General features: G+C 32.8%; 1 protein-coding gene across 1 annotated transcript; it reads right to left on the bottom strand.

Moving 5' to 3' along the window:
• Positions 1 to 6014: 6014 nt before the first annotated feature.
• On the bottom strand, positions 6015 to 7181 carry LOC108663210 (uncharacterized). The gene has a single exon (XM_088810388.1). The coding sequence runs from the start codon at positions 7179 to 7181 to the stop codon at positions 6015 to 6017; it is 1167 nt and encodes a 388-aa protein (XP_088666514.1).
• Positions 7182 to 19678: the final 12497 nt, after the last annotated feature.

Raw genomic sequence — 19678 nt, 5'->3', positions numbered from 1 at the left:
AAGATCAGAGAGAGAGGAGGAAGAACAATTTGACGCTGACAGCTCCCACGTGTGTGACACGTGTTAGTTCTTTGGGTTTTTTCAAGGCCTTTTCTTGGGCTTCAGCCCGAACTTCGCCCAATTCAAGTTTCATTAATCCTAGTAACTTTTTTTTTTATTTTGAGGTTTTCTTTTGCTTTTGGTCTCCGCTCATGTTTATTTCATAAGTAAACTAGTTATTGACCCGCGTTATATCGTGGGTGTTATTAATTGATAATAAATGAATCTATGCTAAGTTAGGTATTGCTTCAATTTGCTAAGAAATACGATTGATTTTGCTTCAATTTACTAAGAAATGATTCTCTGGTATTCCCTGGGTTCCTGCCCATGTCAACAGCTGATGTTACTTAGAGCTTCTTATTTAATTGGTTGGCAATGTCTTCAACTCTATGTAAATTGTCAACTGATATTTATTACCATTGATCTTTAGCATCTAGAAATTGTTCAATCAAAATAGGAAAGGTAGCAGTCATTTTTCATTGACAGCTTGTTCTGTGCAACATGATCTACATGTTGTTCAATGTCCTTGTAATCGCAAACCAGGTAGTTTTTGTTTCTGTGAGCAATCCTTTCATGAAGAATCATTTTGCAGCTGCTAGTCTAAATTTGCCTGTTACTTCGATGAAGCCATAATCACTTGGAGGAATTCTAGTGACAATTCCACATTCAATTCTTCCCATCCTTGGTTCTGTACTTGGAAGTATTAGATGAGCAACATATATCATTGTTATTATATGATAAAAGAGTTCTTCAACAGCAGCTTTTGCTGTTTCTAATGCATTCGTGGTAACATTGGGTATCACACATAGGATTATGAAGTTTACTATAATAATATCATACATTACAAAATATATAAAAGTTGTTTTATGTTCAGTGATGAACAACTGAACATTTTGTTGTCCAAAAAAAAGACAAAGTTTGATCTGTACAAATTCTTTCAAAATATGCAGCGTCAATTTTTGGACAACATCAGAGAAGTAAGATGGTGTTTATGAAGCAACAAAAACTTATGTCACAGCAGTGATTATAGATTTTCAGCCATGTTTATCTTGTTTCTGTTCAGCATTGTAACAAATATTAAATAAGAGATGGTCAGTTTAAGATAATATTTAATAGGAAGGAAAATATAATCATAATAGCAACATTGCCACTAAGAAGACATCTTAGATGTATATTATTAAATTCAGAAATCTAAAATAATATATGAAAATGTAAAGTAGTTGTCTATTACCTCATTTTGACTTTTTTGATTGGAGATTCTTCAGGAAAAAGGTCTTGCTGTATTTGGTTTTCTGGTGAGGAAGTAGGGCATTCTTGGACTTCGAGGTTGCTCTTTTTTTTATTCAAATGTAAAGTAGATTCACAGGTAGATGATTGTCCAAGCATCATTGTTGGTTTCTGGGCTTCATTAACAGCTTTGCAACTATTGATTTTGAAGGTAAGATTTCCAGTGTCCAATGATTTTGTCACCAAGCTTATGCTAAATAGCTTTTCTTGATCAATGAGTTTGGTGATTGGTTCAGGAAGGACATATTTGTCTAAGTGGTTTAGCAATGCAAGTTTAGGAATTGATGCACCAATGACTTTTTCACCATCATCACCAAATACCACAAATGTTGCGTTGCCAATATTGTCTTCAACAGTGATGATCAATTTGTAGCTAATTTGGAAGAAAGAAAAGATGATTTTGTTAAACAATGATAGGAGTGATGAAAAATCAAGTTCTGTTAATGACTATTATGATTTATGATGATAAATGTACCATAGATGAGGCAGTTGTTCTCCATGTTTTGCATCTGGACACCAAAAAGTATCACTTATTTGTTGCAATGTTTTCATGCATATTTTGCAACCGATGTAATACCATCCTTCTGTGGATTCAAATTCTTTGATTGTTGCAATGCAAGTGTATGTCTCTGTCTGTAATGAGATGTTCAAAAAAAAATATAAGTGATGATGACAAATAGAATGAATATGATTTTTGTTTTCATAATTAATTATTGGAAGATATTCTTACTTGTGCTTTGGAGTGATCAATTTGCAGCAATTGCTTAATCGTCACACGATTATGATTTTCTTGTTGATCAGGTGGTATTTGTGGTCGTTGGCGGACATCAAGCAGTAATACTGGTGCATTTTTTTCATCGAATCTGAGTGTGAATTGAACATGAAAGCAAGAAATAATAAATTCAATACTAATGCATGGTGGTTAAAGAAACAACAGCAAAATGAAAAAAAAAAAAGTATGATAGATCATAATTTTTATTCAATGTTTACCTAGCTTTCATGTCTGCCACAATCGGAATATTTAAGTCAACATAAATTTTGGATGCAGAACACGAAGCAACAGATGGTTGTCCTATAAATTTATGCATAGAATGGATTAAATTATGAGTATGTTCATGTCAAACATTATAATGATTGAAGATAGCATAATGATTGAAGATTTAATTGATTTACCTTGGTATTCTCCAATTGTCATAGCAGTCAAAATAATGATTGGTTTGCTTTTTAGTCCTATAATATCATCATCAACACAATATGCAAGATCTCCCCAGAGGGTTGCGTAAATTATTATGCCTCTGGATAGAAACAAAAGGAATATAATAGTCAACTTATATAAATCATGTATAGAAACGTAATATTTGTTAAGAAAGTATAGTTCGATGTAGCAAACTTGATGTTCTACAATTGCAAGTTCCGTTTAGAAACTTTAGTTGATTTGTTGCTGACATATATGGCAGTAACTTTGCTCATTGAAATGATCAGACTGATGATATCTGCATTTAACAATAAATGAATTACTGACATTATATATAGAATTACTAAGAGCAAAATGTAATAATGAACTAATTAAAACAAACAGCTATGCAGTATGTTTATATCTATAAGGTATGGTGCAATAAAAAAAATGTAGCATTCTGAAGAATAATCACACCAATTAATTTGGTTAAGGCTATCGTATTCTGTTTGAACATATTCAGACTTGAGGTTGCAGAAGTGATGCTACTGCCTCGTAGGAATGGTACTGAATAGCGCTGTAGCGTTGAGAACTTGGTGCTGCAGTGCTGTAAGTTTTGTTTGGTGAAGGGAAACAACGTTGCAGCGTTGCAAGTTCTGTTTGGTGAAGGGGGATAGCACTTTAGCAGTGTAAGTTCTATTTGGTGAGAAATTTATTTATGCATTTTGTCCTATGATGAGGTAAAAGCTTAAACATTTGATATATGAAACTAAACAATATCCAAGTTATAATCTAACAACTTAACTTATACTCTTTTGTGTAAATCTCTTATTTGTTTCAATTTCTTATCAAAAGTAGCTAAATATTTGATAATAGTCCATGCATACATCCTCCACTCGAAATTGTAAGTTGATCATATTTTCTAGCAAATTGAAGCAATATTTAAATTAGGATAGATTCATATATTATCATTTCAATACTAATTTGATTGTATTGTCTAAGTATTTAAATTGAATTAAATTTTATGTAAAAATTTATAAATAACTGATATTTTTGAGAAAAAGATTTAAACATACCAGTGAGAGTTTCGTTGATCTTATATCTATGTGGCAGATGTTCAAATTCCAGAAACTGAAAGTAGTGGCGTTGAAATGATAAAGCAGATGATGATGCCTTGACAATCTTTGTTTTTGAAGTGATTGTGATGGCACAAGGAGCTGAAATTACATTGTAGCTTTTTTTTGGTTTAGACACCTTGAAATCAGAGATGCAGTAAACATGTCCTTCTTTTAGGATGGATTCAAATTCTTTCATATGTACATGTCCTTCTTTTAGGATGGATTCAAATTCTTTCATATGTATTTTATGGATGATAGCTTGAATTGCATTGCCCTGGATGCAAAGAAGATTATTAATTGTTTGATAAGATTTGGAACATTACTATTTTAAGATCACAACATTATCAAAAGTTGATGAACCTTATCATCGGTGGCAAGGAAATCAAGGCTGATAATGTCATTTGCCTGTTTGTAGTTGATGTTGTGCTAGATGCGTGCAACATAAATTTGAATTGTACCTCCTTCTTTTCCAATTTGTAATTCAGACAGAGGTTGATATGACATGATTTCCTGTGAAAGCATGGAATAATAAGTTTAGATAATTTTGGCAGTAAAAAAATTATCATGATTTTAGATATATTGATGGAAAATAAATATAAACAAAAGTATTACCATATAATAGCAAAAATTTTGTAAAATGAAGAAAAACATCTAGTGTTAGATGTTGGGAATAGTAATGGAAGAAGATTCAATTAATATCTACTACAATTCACAAAAGTTTTGTATGATACAATAATTCATAATATGCATCAAGTTAATCAATAGATACATTTCTATTATAGATAGAATAGAATAGGATATCGCAAAATATAATAATATCAAGAAAGAATGGAATATATCTAATGTAAAGCATTTAGAATTTCTTTATAAACAATATTTTTAGTAGTTCCTATATTAGAATCATTTTCATATTGGATTAATACTTTTAATCCTTCTCTACTTGTTGCTCTTGAAAGAGCAACATATAACTGGCCATGAGTGAAAACTGGCTTAGGCAAAAATAGGCCAACTATGTCAAGTGTTTGTCCTTGACTCTTATTTATTGTCATCCCATAACACAATCTGATCGGAAATTGTTTTCTGGTCAAAACAAATGGCCACTTTGAATTTTTTACTGTCATGTTTATTCTAGGAACAAATACTTTTTCACCTATATGGTTTCCAGTGATGATTTCAGCTTGGATCACACGGGATGCTAAATGAGTCACCATCAATCTAGTACCATTGCATAATCCTAAGCTTTGGTTTATGTTCCTCAATAACATGATTGTAGCACCAACTTTTAGTTGAAGTTTATGGTTCAGAATCCCATTAAAAGATAGAGAATTGAGAAACTCAATAGGATACAAAAAATCTTCATCTCTGGTGCTCAACGAACTCTTTGAAATTGTGTCACAGCTCAAATAAGTTTTGATATCACCAGGCAGTTCGGAAAGCATGAACTCGTTGATGAGGGTGATTGTATCATTGTACGGAGTTACTATCGCCCTATGTTGCAAATATGATATATCTGTAAATTTTTTAGCAAAGTCAGGATAGATAGTAGAACATATCGTTTAAATTGGATTATTTCCTGGACTAACCAACAAATCATTTGGAATTTTGATGATTGTTGTATCGTCATCAACATTAGGACCAATTCCTTGTGCACAACCATCACCAACATTCAGAATCCATGTAGCAAAGTCTTCGATTTCACCAGTTGCAGTTTGATCAAGCGATCGACTCAATAATCTCATGTTTGTTTGTAGAGTAAAGATTTTGCAATGTTCCCATAGAGGAGATTTACATATCGAAGCATTGATCACATCATGCTTAGATCCAAATGGAATGACAGGCAAAATTTATCCGAAATCACCTCCGAGGAAAACTGTTTTTTTGCCAAAGGTTTTGTTGTTTTCATGTCGGGTATCATCAAGCATAATATCTTGGAGACTTCTATGCAATGCTTCCAAACAATTCCTATGTATCATTGGTGCTTCATCCCAAAGAATAAGAGCAGTTTTTTGAAGCAATCTTGCTAATTGTGTTCTTTTTTTTATTTCACAAGTAGACAGATCATCAACATCAATAGGTATCTTGAATCTTGAATGAGCAGTTCTACCTCGAGGAAGTAATAAAGAAGCTATGCCAGATGAAGTAACAGTTAAAACAACTTGACCAATTCCTTTGAGGGCACATATGATGGTTTTCCAAAGAAAAGTTTTTCCTGTACCACCATGACCATACACGAAAAAAAAAAGTTCCTTCATCATGAGCAACAGATTGCAAAACAGCATGGTATATCTCTTTTTGCTCATTGTTTAATTTAGCAAATAATGTCGCATGTTCAGCACAAAGTTCTTCAGTGTTGTAATCTAATTCCTCCATCAACAACTTGTCAATCGACTAGCTGTTCATGTTAACCATCGGAGTTGGAAAATCGTACTCTGCCATGAGGTGGAGTTGTTGCTAAATAGTAATTCCACAGCACTCAATGTATAATCTTTGATATGCTCATCTGGTATTACATAATTTTGTAATTGATATAACCTTTGGAATCGGTGTCGAATATCTTCTGACATTGCTTCCCAATGTTTTTCCCAAAAGTGTCTTGCATCTGTGACTTGGCAAAAGAGCACTATTGTTGTGAAAAGTTGCCTCAATTGATAAGGCATAGCCCACTGAGATGCTTGTGCCAAAGCATAATCCCATTCTTTATCATCACCCAACAAACCCAATGCATTACAGGCAGCTTGAAATGATTCATATAAGATTTCATCAACTGTACATAAATCTTTGAAATCAGATGGTCCCTTAACAACATTAATTAACATCCTTAAATAGAATAGTTCTCCTACTGCTGGATGAATGTAGCTAATTCTACCAATAGATCTGCCTCCTTCTCTTCTTTTCCATTCTTTTAAGTTGTCTTTCCAAACCCATTTTGTAGGAAACTCTACGTAAGTTAAACATCGTGCATCTTCATGTAGTGCATTAGCTTCCATCCATTTTGTGAATTTTGTATCACGAATTCCAGGTCTAGAAAGAACACGTAATAGGCAATCATTATCACAAAAAGATACCCTCTGTTGATTAGGAAAATGAATGGGCAAACGTTCCACTGATGGATCTCTATAATGCAATTCAAAACTAAACAACCTCCAGCATGCTTCATGTGCCGAAACATATCTACAATCTAAGTAGTTTTTAATTTCATCAACTGCTGTAGAAGTCATGTGAATATTGGATGCATTTGCTGTGGCACTCTGTTCGATAGCAACTCTAATTCTATTAGGACCCTTGCTTAGATATTTGAAAAGGTATTTGATGGATCTTGCTTTATTACAGATTTCAACATTGATGTGGGATTGGTATTTGACCAACAAATTCCGATTATGAGGAACAATGTACCGATTATCAAATTCGAATCCAGATTTGACATCCAACAGAATAGCTTTTGATTGATTTCTTCTTCTATAAAGTGGAACTCCATCTTCTGGTAAAAGTGTTCGAGGTTGGAACTTTATCGGATAATGTTTGCTGCACTGGTTTTTGATCATGCATATAGCATTGGGCTTCATTGTTCCACATGGTCCGTGCACCATAAAGTCTATGAAAGCCTTATAGCTCGAAGGATCAATGTTCGGATCAGGTATTTCAATAGAAATAATGCGATCAATATCTTCCGGACTGAGACACCTATTATCAAGATGTAACCACAGTAATATATGTGCATGAGGAAGCCCTCTCTTCTGAAATTCTATCGTGTAGATTACTGATGAAACAAGAGAATAAAAACATGATGATTATTTTATTTTATGATGATGGGAATACAAACACTAAGCAAGTTTGTTGAAAACAACAATATCTGGGAACTAACATCAACAACAATAGATTATACCCATTATTTTGACATTAGCAGGTTCAAAATAGAAGATTGTTCCAAGGTGCTTGACTATCCAAATACAAAACACAATTGACTATGAAAACCATTGTCTAAACAGATAATGATACAAACAAAATCAAAAATAAAATCATACTATTTTTCTGTACTACTCTTCTAACAAAAAAAGTAACCAATTAAATCACTGGCTTATCATACCACTACATTAAAACCAACATGTATAAATGGTGTGGATTTTTACATCCAATAATTTTCAGCACCTGATTTCTAAGTACTTATATGATAATATATTTTATCTTTGAATTGAGTAATAAAATAATAGTTAACAATAATACATAGATAAATATTGTTAATGCAGATCTTTGCATTACACCCTTTAACAAAGTGGACAACAATAATTACAAAGCCTGTCTCAGTCTAAATTAAAGAAACAAAAAATGAATGATTATTTATTAAAAGTTTTGATAATCATTGTTACTCATATAATATCCACAAATAAGCAACAAAGCCCACAAACACACATCAACAAACTTACTAAAAAAATGTTAAAAACCATGGTCCATGGAACTAATCTAAAAAGAAAAAAGAAAATAGTAGCTAGTGTCTCCACTAAAATTGCAAATGAGCCAAAAACAAAATCCTACTAAATCAAGAAACTTATAAAACCAAAAGCAATTTTATGAAAATCATAACGAAATCCCATAAAACTAATGAATTTGCATGCACCTACTTCACCAAACTGTAGATACAACCAAATTAAGAAATGAAATTTAAAGAAGCTAAAAGAATTAGATGAAATTATCTATCAGAAAAAAACATCCCAGCACAAAAACAGCCAATGCAAAGCAAAAGAGTCCATTTTTTTTGTCATCACAAACTTTGAATTTAGCTCAAGTCCTTTACTCTTTCAACTCATTTTTCTTCCTCCAAAACTAATCAAAATCTAAATCAAAGCAAAACCCATTTGTTATCTCTAGTAAAAAAAAAAAAAAGGTGAAAACAACCAAAATTTTAGACCCCAAAAATCTCGACTTTTCTCTGAACTCAACACCAAAAACTACAAGAAAAAGCATAAAAACAGCAAACTTTGATAAAAAAAAAAAACGGTACTTCAGCACTTAAAGTTTGTATCTTTAAATTGGGTTTTGAGAATTCTTTCAGCTAGAAAATTTGCAGAGAAGAAAGAAACTCGAAACTGATGCTCTTCTGGAAAGATTTTGAAGACGATCCAACAACTTCAAATGTTGAGTTTTTGAATATAAATATATATAGAAAAAAGAGATAATTAAAAATCATTTAAATAATACAACCGACATTCAAAAAAGTTTCCATTTTTCTTTTTTTTCCCTTTTTTTTTGGATTTGGTCTAAATAAAGTTGAGTATTAAATAGTCTGTGTTGTGGTTGTATCTCTATTGACATTTTAACGATTCCCCTAGTTGTATCTGTCTTTGTTCTTCAATGACTAAACGTAAAACAAAAATTAGACTACTTGTAAGGTACTAATGTAAGTTGTAATGAGGGAAAGATGAGATTTTTCTATTTTAAGAGAAAGAACTAAAGTGGATTCAATGTCTGAATTGAGTTGCAGGAATTGGTAACTTGTTTTATTAATAAACAAAATTAAAACCAACGATAAAGGTAATAAACTCATAGTAGTCACTTCATTTGGATGATTGTGAATAAATGTTTATCTAGTTTGGGTTTAGAATTTTGATATAAAATCAAACAGAGACAAATAAAATAAAACAGAAGAAAGTCCAAAATTTATAACTACATATGTAATGTTCATTGGCCCCATTTGCCCAAAGACAAAAATTCTAAGAAGCCACAGAAATGATCAAAGACAAAGAATAACAAATCACATGCCCTAAGAAATTACCTCAGAGGAGAATATTTAGGTTGTGAAAGAAGTGCTAACGATTGTTTCTAAGGAACTTGATGAAATTCAAAGCTATAAGCTTATAGCTTAAGCTGTTCTGTTTATATTTTACTTTTGTCCTACAAAACACAGAACCATCATTCCAAACTGTCCTAAGATCCCAACACTTCCAAAGATTGATTGAAATTCTATCATGTAGATAACTGATGAAATAGAAGAATGAAAAGATGTTGATTATTTTTTTTATGATGATGAGAATACAAGCGCTAAGCAACTATGCTGCAGAAGTTACTGTTTGATATGTATAATTTAAAAATTAGTTTAAATAGTTAAATAATTTGATAATATATTTTATCTTTGAATTGAGTAATAAAATAATAGTTAGCAACAATGCATAAATAAATGTTGTTAGTGATATTAACAATATTTTATGGGAAAAAACAGTAAATATACAATATTGTGTTAAAACATATAATGAACTTGTCAACAAATCATTTAAAAATTGAAATAGAAATATATATACCAATGTCAACCTTAATAGTTTACAATTTAGTAACATAAATAAATATAAAAAGTTGTATCTAGTAAAGAAAAGAAGAAATTATAGCATAAAATGTGCAGAAAAAACAACCAACAAATTATGAACAAAATACCTATCCCCAAGAAAAAAATGTATAACCAACAAAACACACATGCAATCTCAGACTTTAATTCTTGATAAAAAAAAATAAAGGGCTATGAGAACAAATTGAGAATTTCAAAAAATAAGCAAATACTAATAGTATTAATGCTTTGTTTGTTTATTGAAAAATTGCAGCAAGATGATAAATACTAATAAATTAATTTTGAAGACTAACCTGCTCGGACTTTTCCAAAATGTTGATCATCTACCAACTCTTTGATGAAACATCGAAGTCTAATCTTGAAAACATGACAAACAATATCTAGTTTATCTTCCACTTCTTTGTCCGTCAATGAACTTCAATGCTGCAATTATTTATGGCCATCTACTATTACATGTAAAGGTGATAAAGAGATCCGGGTATCCATAATATGTACATATTGCCATGGCATCTTGATAATTTTGCATGTAATAACGTGGCCCTCCAGTAAAGCTTGCTGGCAAAATTATTCGTTTCCCAATCATGTTTCCATTTGTATCACCTCTTGTGAAAGCATCGACTACTCCCTGAAAAATTTCATTTATGAACTTCTTTTGATTCCTCAAATTATAATCCAATCTCATTCCTTCAACGCTTGTAAATGCATCAGTTATATATTGGTGAAAAAGTTTTCCACCCAAGAACAATGTGAAACCTTGATTCAAGCGAAATTGAAGTATGTAAACATAAAACTCTCTTACAGTCACAGTCCTTCACTTCGTTTTGGTTGTGTGATTCCACTTTTGGTATGGAATATTAAAATGAAAGCCATCTTCTCCGTAAGGAAATAACAGCGGATATTGCATAGGCATAAATGCTGGATGCAAATCACTTATCCTTCGCAAACCATTAGATCTATGTTCAATGATTATGTCACGCTTGTCAATCAATTGATCTACATCTCCCACAATAAGTACAGCAACTTATGAAGAGATAACATTTGTATATTGCTGACCATCATTCATTCGTGCACCAATCAATCTCAATTTAACTGGTATGTAATCAGGTTCTTTAAACCGTTCCTTGGCCATTCGAAAAGCTTTGACAATTTGATTAGTTTGGTCAAGCATTTCCATTAATTCCTTCACAATATTCTCTTCGACACCAGATTGTTGAACATCATATCCCAATGCATTAATTCTGTTAGACACTTCATTCTCAGTATCATAAATATATAATTGCGCAAACCTCGGTCTTTCACCATCAACAGGTAGCAAAGAACCTATCTTGTGATGATTTTGCCCATTGATCTGAAAGACATATGTCCTGGCCTTCTATTAATTTCACTGTCTATTTTACCACCTATAGATGTGAACTGAAACATCGAATTGTAAACCCGTATGTTGTGTCTAAATTTATAAGCAGTTCGACCACTTTTTGTAATTGAGCAATGTAGCCAATAATGAAGGTGTTTGCTTGAAAGGTGGCAAAGACACTTTGCCCTCCATACAACACATGGTAAATCTCGGATTCCGCTCATTCCTTGACTTATTTTTTCTTTCTTCATACCATATCTGTGCACCGCAAAAACAAAACACATATCTTGGCCCACATAAATTTAGAGGAATATTATATTGATCTGCATATAATGAACATAAAATGGTTAGGAAAACGAAGAATAAATAATCATGAAAATAAGAAATATTACATATAAAATGGGAATCCATAAAAATACTCACTTGAATCAAAATGCGTAGAAGTTGAATTATCTCCAACAAAACTGGTCCCAATGTGAGCAGTTTGCTGATCAAATGCTGAGATATGATCTTCATCATTCAGAATAGGAAGCATTTGAGAAGCATCAGAAGCAAGAGATAGCTCTTGTTCGAAAGAGTTGTCATCATCTCTATGATCAATCTCAAAACTCACAATTTTTCTCCTTTGAGAATTTCGACAATCTTGTTCGACATTTTGAATATAGGATGACGATTCAACAGTGTTATAACCAAGCTTTTGTTTGGAGTTTCTAATTGCAACAGAATTTTGTATTTGACTGGTGCTTGCCAACGATGTGTAATATCCATTTGTGTTCGGATTCAAGAAGCGTAAATTATAAAAATCAGAAGGAATGAAAACATCAACAGATTTTTGAGACACAGTCTTTAGTTCACCATCAAACCCAACAACTGAATACAGGAAAACATCTCGATGACAGACAAAAGCAGGACAATTAGAATAAAATTTGGCACATTCCATAGTCTAACCGTAGCTTTGTCTCTGTTTATCAACATGTGAATAAAGGAAAAGTAGACAATTGATTTTCAATTCACACATTTAACACATTAAAAAAATAGAACAAAACAAAAACACAGCACTCTCGCAAAAAAAAATGATAGAAATTTGGAATTTTTATAATCATGATTATTTAATTATAAAAACATAAAGATGGAGATATTTTAATTAAGATACTTTAAACTTACCCAAGAGAATACCCTAGCTTTGATGGTGATATAGTCTGGAAAAAAAGAATGGTTTCAAGATTAGATATTTGACAATTTAAAATACTATAAAATATCCTTACATTAGGAAAAACATGGCAATTTATTTATATCGATACATACAAAGAAACAAAAAATAAGTAAACATAAATTTAACACTACCTAAATAAGAACAGTAAGTAACATAAGTAATTTCATCATATGATCATGAGGAATTAAGTATTCACAGGAAAAAATTATAAAGGTTTGAACAATATGTTAAATATTCAAAGGAATTTTTATAATCATGATTATTTAATTATAAAAACATAAAGATGGAGATATTTTAATTAAGATACTTTAAACTTACCCAAGAGAATATCCTAGCTTTGATGGTGATATAGCCTGGAAAAAAAAAATTGTTTCAAGATTAGATATTTGACAATTTAAAATACTATAAAAGATGCTTACATTAGCAAAAACATGATAATTTATTTATATCGATACATACAAAGAAACAAAGAATAAGTAATCTAATGAAATAAAAATCAAAACACGTAAGAAACATAAATTTAACACTACCTAAATAAAAACAGTAAGTAACAACAGCATGCTGCCAAAATGAGTAAAAGAAAAAAAGAATCAAAAAATAAGAAGCTTAAACCTCTTCTACAAAGTTTTCAAATATTTTCTTAAAGAAGAGATTAAGCCCTCCCGCCTGCTCTGCTTATGAAAACAGCCCTTGTTTTATGATTTAGTTTTCTTTTCTACGTTCTCTACTTCCTCTTCCCTCCTTCTTAGGCCTTGGAAAGGCAATTAAAAAACATCAAGATAAATGGCTTTTAAACTTTTAATGACACCCTGTACCACATATATATATATATATATATATATTTGCTCACAGTACTCGGGGTTGTTGCAGCAGAAAGAAGCACCTTATCTCTTTCTTTTTGGTCTCTTGCTACATCTTGTATTGTATATATATTTGTACATTTCAACAAAAAAGAAGAGAAGAATTACCAAAGCCAAAACTATAAAGGGATGTAAGTTTTCATCTAGGCAATTGGGAAATGAGAAGCACATGGATAAGTTCAAAGGCAAAAGGTCGACATCAAACAAAAGCCATTCACTTAAATCTCAACCTTAATTGATTTTCCAATGGCCTGAATTTAAGACCATTTAACATTGTTAATACTCTTATAAAACTATGGCTTCACACATAAGAAACCAAATATACTATCCAACGATCAATACAATAGTGAAAAATGCTGAATACTGCTCAATGTTTATACATAAAAAATAAGGTTAGAAATACTACAGGGGCACGAGCAAGAACTACCTATATATACTGATAGAGATTTCAGTCATTTTCAGGGCCAAACAAACACGCTTGCAATTCTTGGTTGGGGTTTTACTACGTAATAAGCTATTATACCAAAAGAACCGTTCTTTTGAGCTGCTTAACTTTGCTGTGACTACTCACTAAATAGCCCACGGTTTTTTTTAATCTTCCATCAATGCATCACAAATTTAAGAAAAACAAATACTACCGGGCCTCAAACAGAGAACAGCCTCCACCCTTTTTTATTCCTTCTATTTGTAGCATCCTCAAAGGTCGGCGTATGCAACATGTCATTAAGTGATTAAAGCCAATTTGACATGTCAAAGGAATAACAAACAGTAACTGCACTTTAAAGAGTTAAAGAAGATACAGGGTAAACAGCAAAAAACACAATTTAACTTAGGATATCAGTCATTACATATAAAGACAAACCAAAAGTTCATGCTGAAAATAATTGATACAACTGCAGTCAACAACAGGTAATATTTACACAATTAAAAGCACAATAATGTTCCAAATTCAAGCACAATAATGTATAATTCAACTACATTACCTTCGAAAGCTAGAATTATACACCTTTCTGAACAGCTACCCTTCCAAATGTGAAAGCTTAAAAAATAAGACCACAAGCAAGATAGTGTAAGTTACTTTTCACATGTTGCGGAAAAACCGAAGTAAACAAAGAGAAAAAAAAGCAAAGAACAAAAACAAAAAAATAAAGCAAATAAAGTAAGAAATAAAAATAAGAGACAAACACCGCACTGAAAAAAATACAAAAAGGTAAAAAAAAATACCTAATATTCGACATCCTCATCTCAATTTGAATTCCACATCAACAATTATCCTTGCATGTCACCCACGTGTACAAAGCACTAGCATAGTAAACCATATTCACACGGCTAATAGCACCAGAATGAAGTGGCAAATGAGAGTGAAAACTCAACAATGTTCCTCAAAATTAAAAAATGATAAACCCAGGTGTGGCTTAATCAGAGGCGAATGGGTGAAAAGAGAAGGAGAGAAAGAGGAAAAGTTCAAAATACCCTTTAAATATCATGAAATTCCAAATACAGGTGTCGAGGGTAAAGAGCTTATGTAGCTTAGAATCATGAAGTGGGAAAAAGAACAAGAATGCCATAAGTGGCAGTTGTGAAAGGCAAAAGAACAAAAAAAGAAAAAGAAAAACAAAACGAAATGGGAGTGAAAACTCAACAATGTTCCGTAGAATTAAAAAATGACAAACCCAAGTGTGGCAAATAAATACCAAGAAAAAAATTCTGGTCGATCCAAGCTCTCCTCCTCTCCCGTTTCAAATCTTTTTTAACAATTAAAAACATGGACGGAAGAAGCTAGGTGAGGAAGAAAGGAGAAACAAAACTGTGAAGTCGAAAATGCCCTCCAAATATGTTGAAATACCAAGGACAGATGTCAAGTATAGAGAAGATATGTAGGTAGGATTCATTATACTTTAGATTAGATTAGATACTAAAAATAAGAAAATAACCTAATTTGCTATTCCATTGATATATGAAATTATTATGAATTAAATCTAAAATTTGCAGCTACAACCTTCAATGATTAATGTAATGTAATTTAACAAAATCAAAAGATAGAGAACCCATCATAAATAATTATAATGTAGAGTTGTATCACAAGTTCCAAGATTGTCTGGCATTTTTAAAGATAATATACTTACATTTAAATTAATTATCAACTGTAGATGTCTAATTTTGATCAACTATTTTGAAGTATTGTGTTTCAGACAAATTATATAGGGGTGTTTCAAATGTGGAAGCATCCATGGGTGTTCCAAATGCGAAAGCACTCAAGGGTAGGGGTGAGCAAAATCGAACCGAATCGAATTAAATTGAGTTCGGTTAGTTCAGTTCGGTTAGTTCAGAGTTCGGTTAGTTCGGTTCGATTAATTCGGTTAATGAAATTATTTCGGTTCGATTTCGGTTAGAGAAATTGCTAACCGAACTAACCGAACCTAAAAAGGGTAGTTTGGAAATTTTTCCTTAAAAATTCCTAAACCTAAATACCTAATTCTTTTTACCCTTAGTTTCTACCTACTGCTACTGCCCGTCACTACTACCATCCCTTGCCTTCCATCTCCATTCTCACGGCTACGCCCAGCCATCCCTTCGCCGTCCCATCCCCCACCCACTACGCGGGATGGGGGGGTTCTGGCCACCAACTCCAGGGGTGCCAGAACCCCCCTCGTCGGGTTGTCCAATTTTTTGGACAACCCGGCTCTTTAAAAACCCTGCAAAAAAGAGAAACAAACAACAACAGTTAGCCACAAAAAGGGGAGAGAAACAACACAAAGAAAAACAAGGAGAAAAGGGTGAGATCCGGGAGAAAAGGGAGAGGCCGACTGAAGGGGAGATCTGAGCGAAGAGAGAGAGACCGACGGAAGGTTCAGATCTGAGCGAAGAGAGAGAGAGGCCGACGGGAATAGGGAAGAATCGTCCAACGGAAGGCGAAGTGATTCGCCGGGTAAAAGAGAAAATCGAGAAAAGAAGGGAGGACGCCGGCGCCGACGAAGGGAGAAGAAAAAATTTTTAGAGAGAAGGGGGAGGGTGCGGTCTAGAGAGAGAAACAGAAATGAAAAAAATGAATAAAAAAGGCTGAAAAAGGATTTTATAGCCAGAGGAAGCACGCCTAAACGGCGCCGTTTCAAGGAAGTGAAGGATTCCAAGGGTCGACGCCTAAACGACGTCGTTTGAGGGAGTCTCCTGAGCCCAAAACGGTGCGTTTAGGAGAAGCCCAAGCGGACCAAGGAAGCGGGCCAGGCAGACCTCCGCGCAGCCCAGACCACTTGGGCCATCCTTTCGGCCCAAGCAAGGTGAGGCCTTACCCATCTCTTGTGGATTTGGGCTCATCTAGTTTATTTTAATTATTTGTTTAGCTTTAATAAAGATATGTAAATAATAATAAAAAATATTAATATTATAAATATATTTCAAGGCTTGCAAAAATAAAATAAATAATAATAATAATAGTAATTCATGATGCAAATATACATATATATATTATATTATATTTTTAGATAAGAAAAAAAATAATAAAAAATAAAAAATATATAAAATAAAATAAAAAATAATGATAATAATAAAATGAAAAATAAATAAATAATAATAATAAATAATATAATTGGAAGAAAATATTTGAGTATTACCGCCAAAAAGGGGGCAAAGAGTTGCCTCTTTCTGGCGGAGGTTTTCCGGATGCGAAGTTCGAGACGGATTTTCACCGAAGCGTCAGGATAAATCTGAACTCTAAATTTCAAAACCCATTAAGTCAAATAGTCATTATTCAAAACCCATTAAGTCAAATAGTCATTGTTAGAAAATAATATATGAAAGATTTTGTTAATTCAAATAAATATTACCAAACAAAGTTAAATTAATCGTTTAAAAGTTAATTAATTAATTATTTAGATAAGCTTTGTAAACAAGTAAAAAAATTGATCAATAACAAACATGGATTTAAATAACCAAAAAATAAAGTATATATATATAAAAAATAATAAATAACAAATAATCAAAATTTTTAAATAATCAATAAACGCGTGCATGTAGATACCATCATTTTATACTGTCATTGCATGCCACCCTTATCTTGCAAATGGCGCGGGAATCCCGATGATGGGATTTTCCCGAGGAGCTCGTAGAGACGAGTTCTTCCGGGGATATCTCTAGGTGAGGAAAATTTCGAGACTTCACCAAAGCGTTGGGATGGTCTTCGAATAATTTTTCAATAAAAGATTACCGACTCCATCATTTAAAATAAATAAGTCACGGCATCATTCTACGCTTGCATCATATGCATACGTAAGACCAAGTGAAAAACTCAGTCTGACAATTCAATAAAAATTTTTAATTAATAAAATAGGGATTAAACTAAGAAAAGGCTATATTAAGATAACTTAAGATTAAATGGTACCGTTCGTAGAACGGGCGTCATGGAGGTGCTAACCCTTCTCCGTGCGTAATCGCACTCCCGAACCCATCTCTAAAAAACGTGGACCAGTTCTCGTTCTTTCGACGGATCTAAAACTAATTTAGGACTTCGTCGATTAAGAATCGGGTTAATAGGTGACCAATCACACCTAGATAAAAAAGATTGGTGGCGACTCCCACACTTTGAGATTTTTAATTTTCGCCCGCGTCTGGCGGACGGGTTCCCGAACCCGCACGTCACGACACCTTCCAAGCACTTCTAGTATTCCATCTCCACTCTCATTGTCTTACGGTCTCACCCTTTCTACTTTCAACTTTTGTTGATTGTTTGTCATTGCCATCTCCACTGTCACGGTCTCACCGTTTCTGGTTTCTACTTCTGCCACTGCCGGTCACTGCCATTCTTGCTTCAGCTTTTCGGGCCTTCCCACATCAAGTTATTGGTAAGTTTTTTGGGTTTATACAAATACTATTCATTGAATTTAAGCTAGCTATTGTATTGGAAAATGTTTAGTTACCTGCTTATCCAAAAATAATATTTAAATGTTTTATGAAATTTCCTACATGAGTAACCAATCACCATAACATTTAAAATCTTAAACTTAAGCTGGCATAAAACGTTTGATTTGTGCAGAAAGTAGAGTAAATACAATTGCAGTAGGAAACTACTTAACTAAGTTTAGTGGCAATTTCCTTCCCTAATATGAGCTTAACAGACAAAAGAAAGCTTTCTAGCCTTTTCCTAAAGGCTTGTGCTGTACAGAGGAAAACAGAGACTCAAGATTTCATCAAGCATGTCTTTTTTTAACCCAAAATGCCTTCCCTAATATTGCATGGTTGTCTTTAAAAACAAAAGAAACAGCCCCATTCTCAACCAAAGAAGCCCCCAACACAACCAACACTAAAACACAGCCAATGTAAATATTTAAACACAGCCAATGGTAACTAAACATTTAAATAGTTTTATTGGTTCATTGCCTGATATACATGAGCTTTTGACAGAATCTTCTTTACTCCTTTGTGTGGAACCATATGACTTTTCCAATTAAAAGTAAACGAGATGAAATTGATTTTTCTTTTTATAGTTTTATACTACTGCATGAAATTTGAGAGCAATCATTGGTAATCTAATCTCACTCATACAATTTTAGGAAATGTTGTGAAACCAGAACAGCCTCTCAAGCTTGATTTGTCCACTCGGTAAATACAAAAATTTATTATTTATAAATGTGACTTGAAATTATGGAATATGAATAATCCAGAGATAATTAAGATCAATCTTTTGAGTGAGCTAGCTTTTGCAGATAATATAATGAGACAGATCAAGCTGGCTTGTTGAGCATGTTTAGGATATGAAATTGATTCCTCTTGCCTAGTTTGCTGACCCCTTTACATTACTTATTTTGTTGCAGGCATATGTGGAAAAGTTTCAGAAGAACTAAAAGAAATATGGGAACCTTTTCATTTCTGTATCTAGTTGCCTGTAGGTTCTAGGAATGCTTACCTTTTCATTTCTGTTTGTGTTTTATTCCTTGGAAGTTAATATATAGATATTTTGTTATTTTTGAATATGAAGTTAATATACAATGCTGGCACTTCCTTGTCATATGTGGGTGTTTTGTGCCAGTTGTGTTGTGATGTTTTTAAATCTAGTGTCTGACAATGATTGTTGCTCTCTAGGCATCTTGTTTTTATCTATGGTTTTAAGTCAATGTTGCTTCCCTCTGCAAAATGTGCCTAAAAATTCAGAAGGCAAACAAGAATTAGAAAAAAAAATGATTAAGTTCGGTTTTCGGTAATCGAACCGAACTAACCGAGTTAGTTAAGTTTCGGTTAGTTCAGTTAGCTCTTTACTTTGGTTCGATTTCGGTTAGTTTCATAGATGAGTTATGTTAGTTCGATTGCTG

This window comes from Theobroma cacao, chromosome 9, assembly GCF_053813885.1.
Source record: "Theobroma cacao isolate CCN51 chromosome 9, ASM5381388v1, whole genome shotgun sequence".
In the NCBI taxonomy this organism is placed as follows: Eukaryota; Viridiplantae; Streptophyta; class Magnoliopsida; order Malvales; family Malvaceae; genus Theobroma; species Theobroma cacao.
Note: the sequence above shows the minus strand (reverse complement) of the source record. Positions and strands in the feature narration are given on the sequence as shown.

Excerpts from the sequence above, each read along its gene's own strand:
- LOC108663210 (XM_088810388.1), bottom strand. The coding sequence starts at position 7,181 with ATGAAGCCCAATGCTATATGCATGATCAAAAACCAGTGCAGCAAACAT.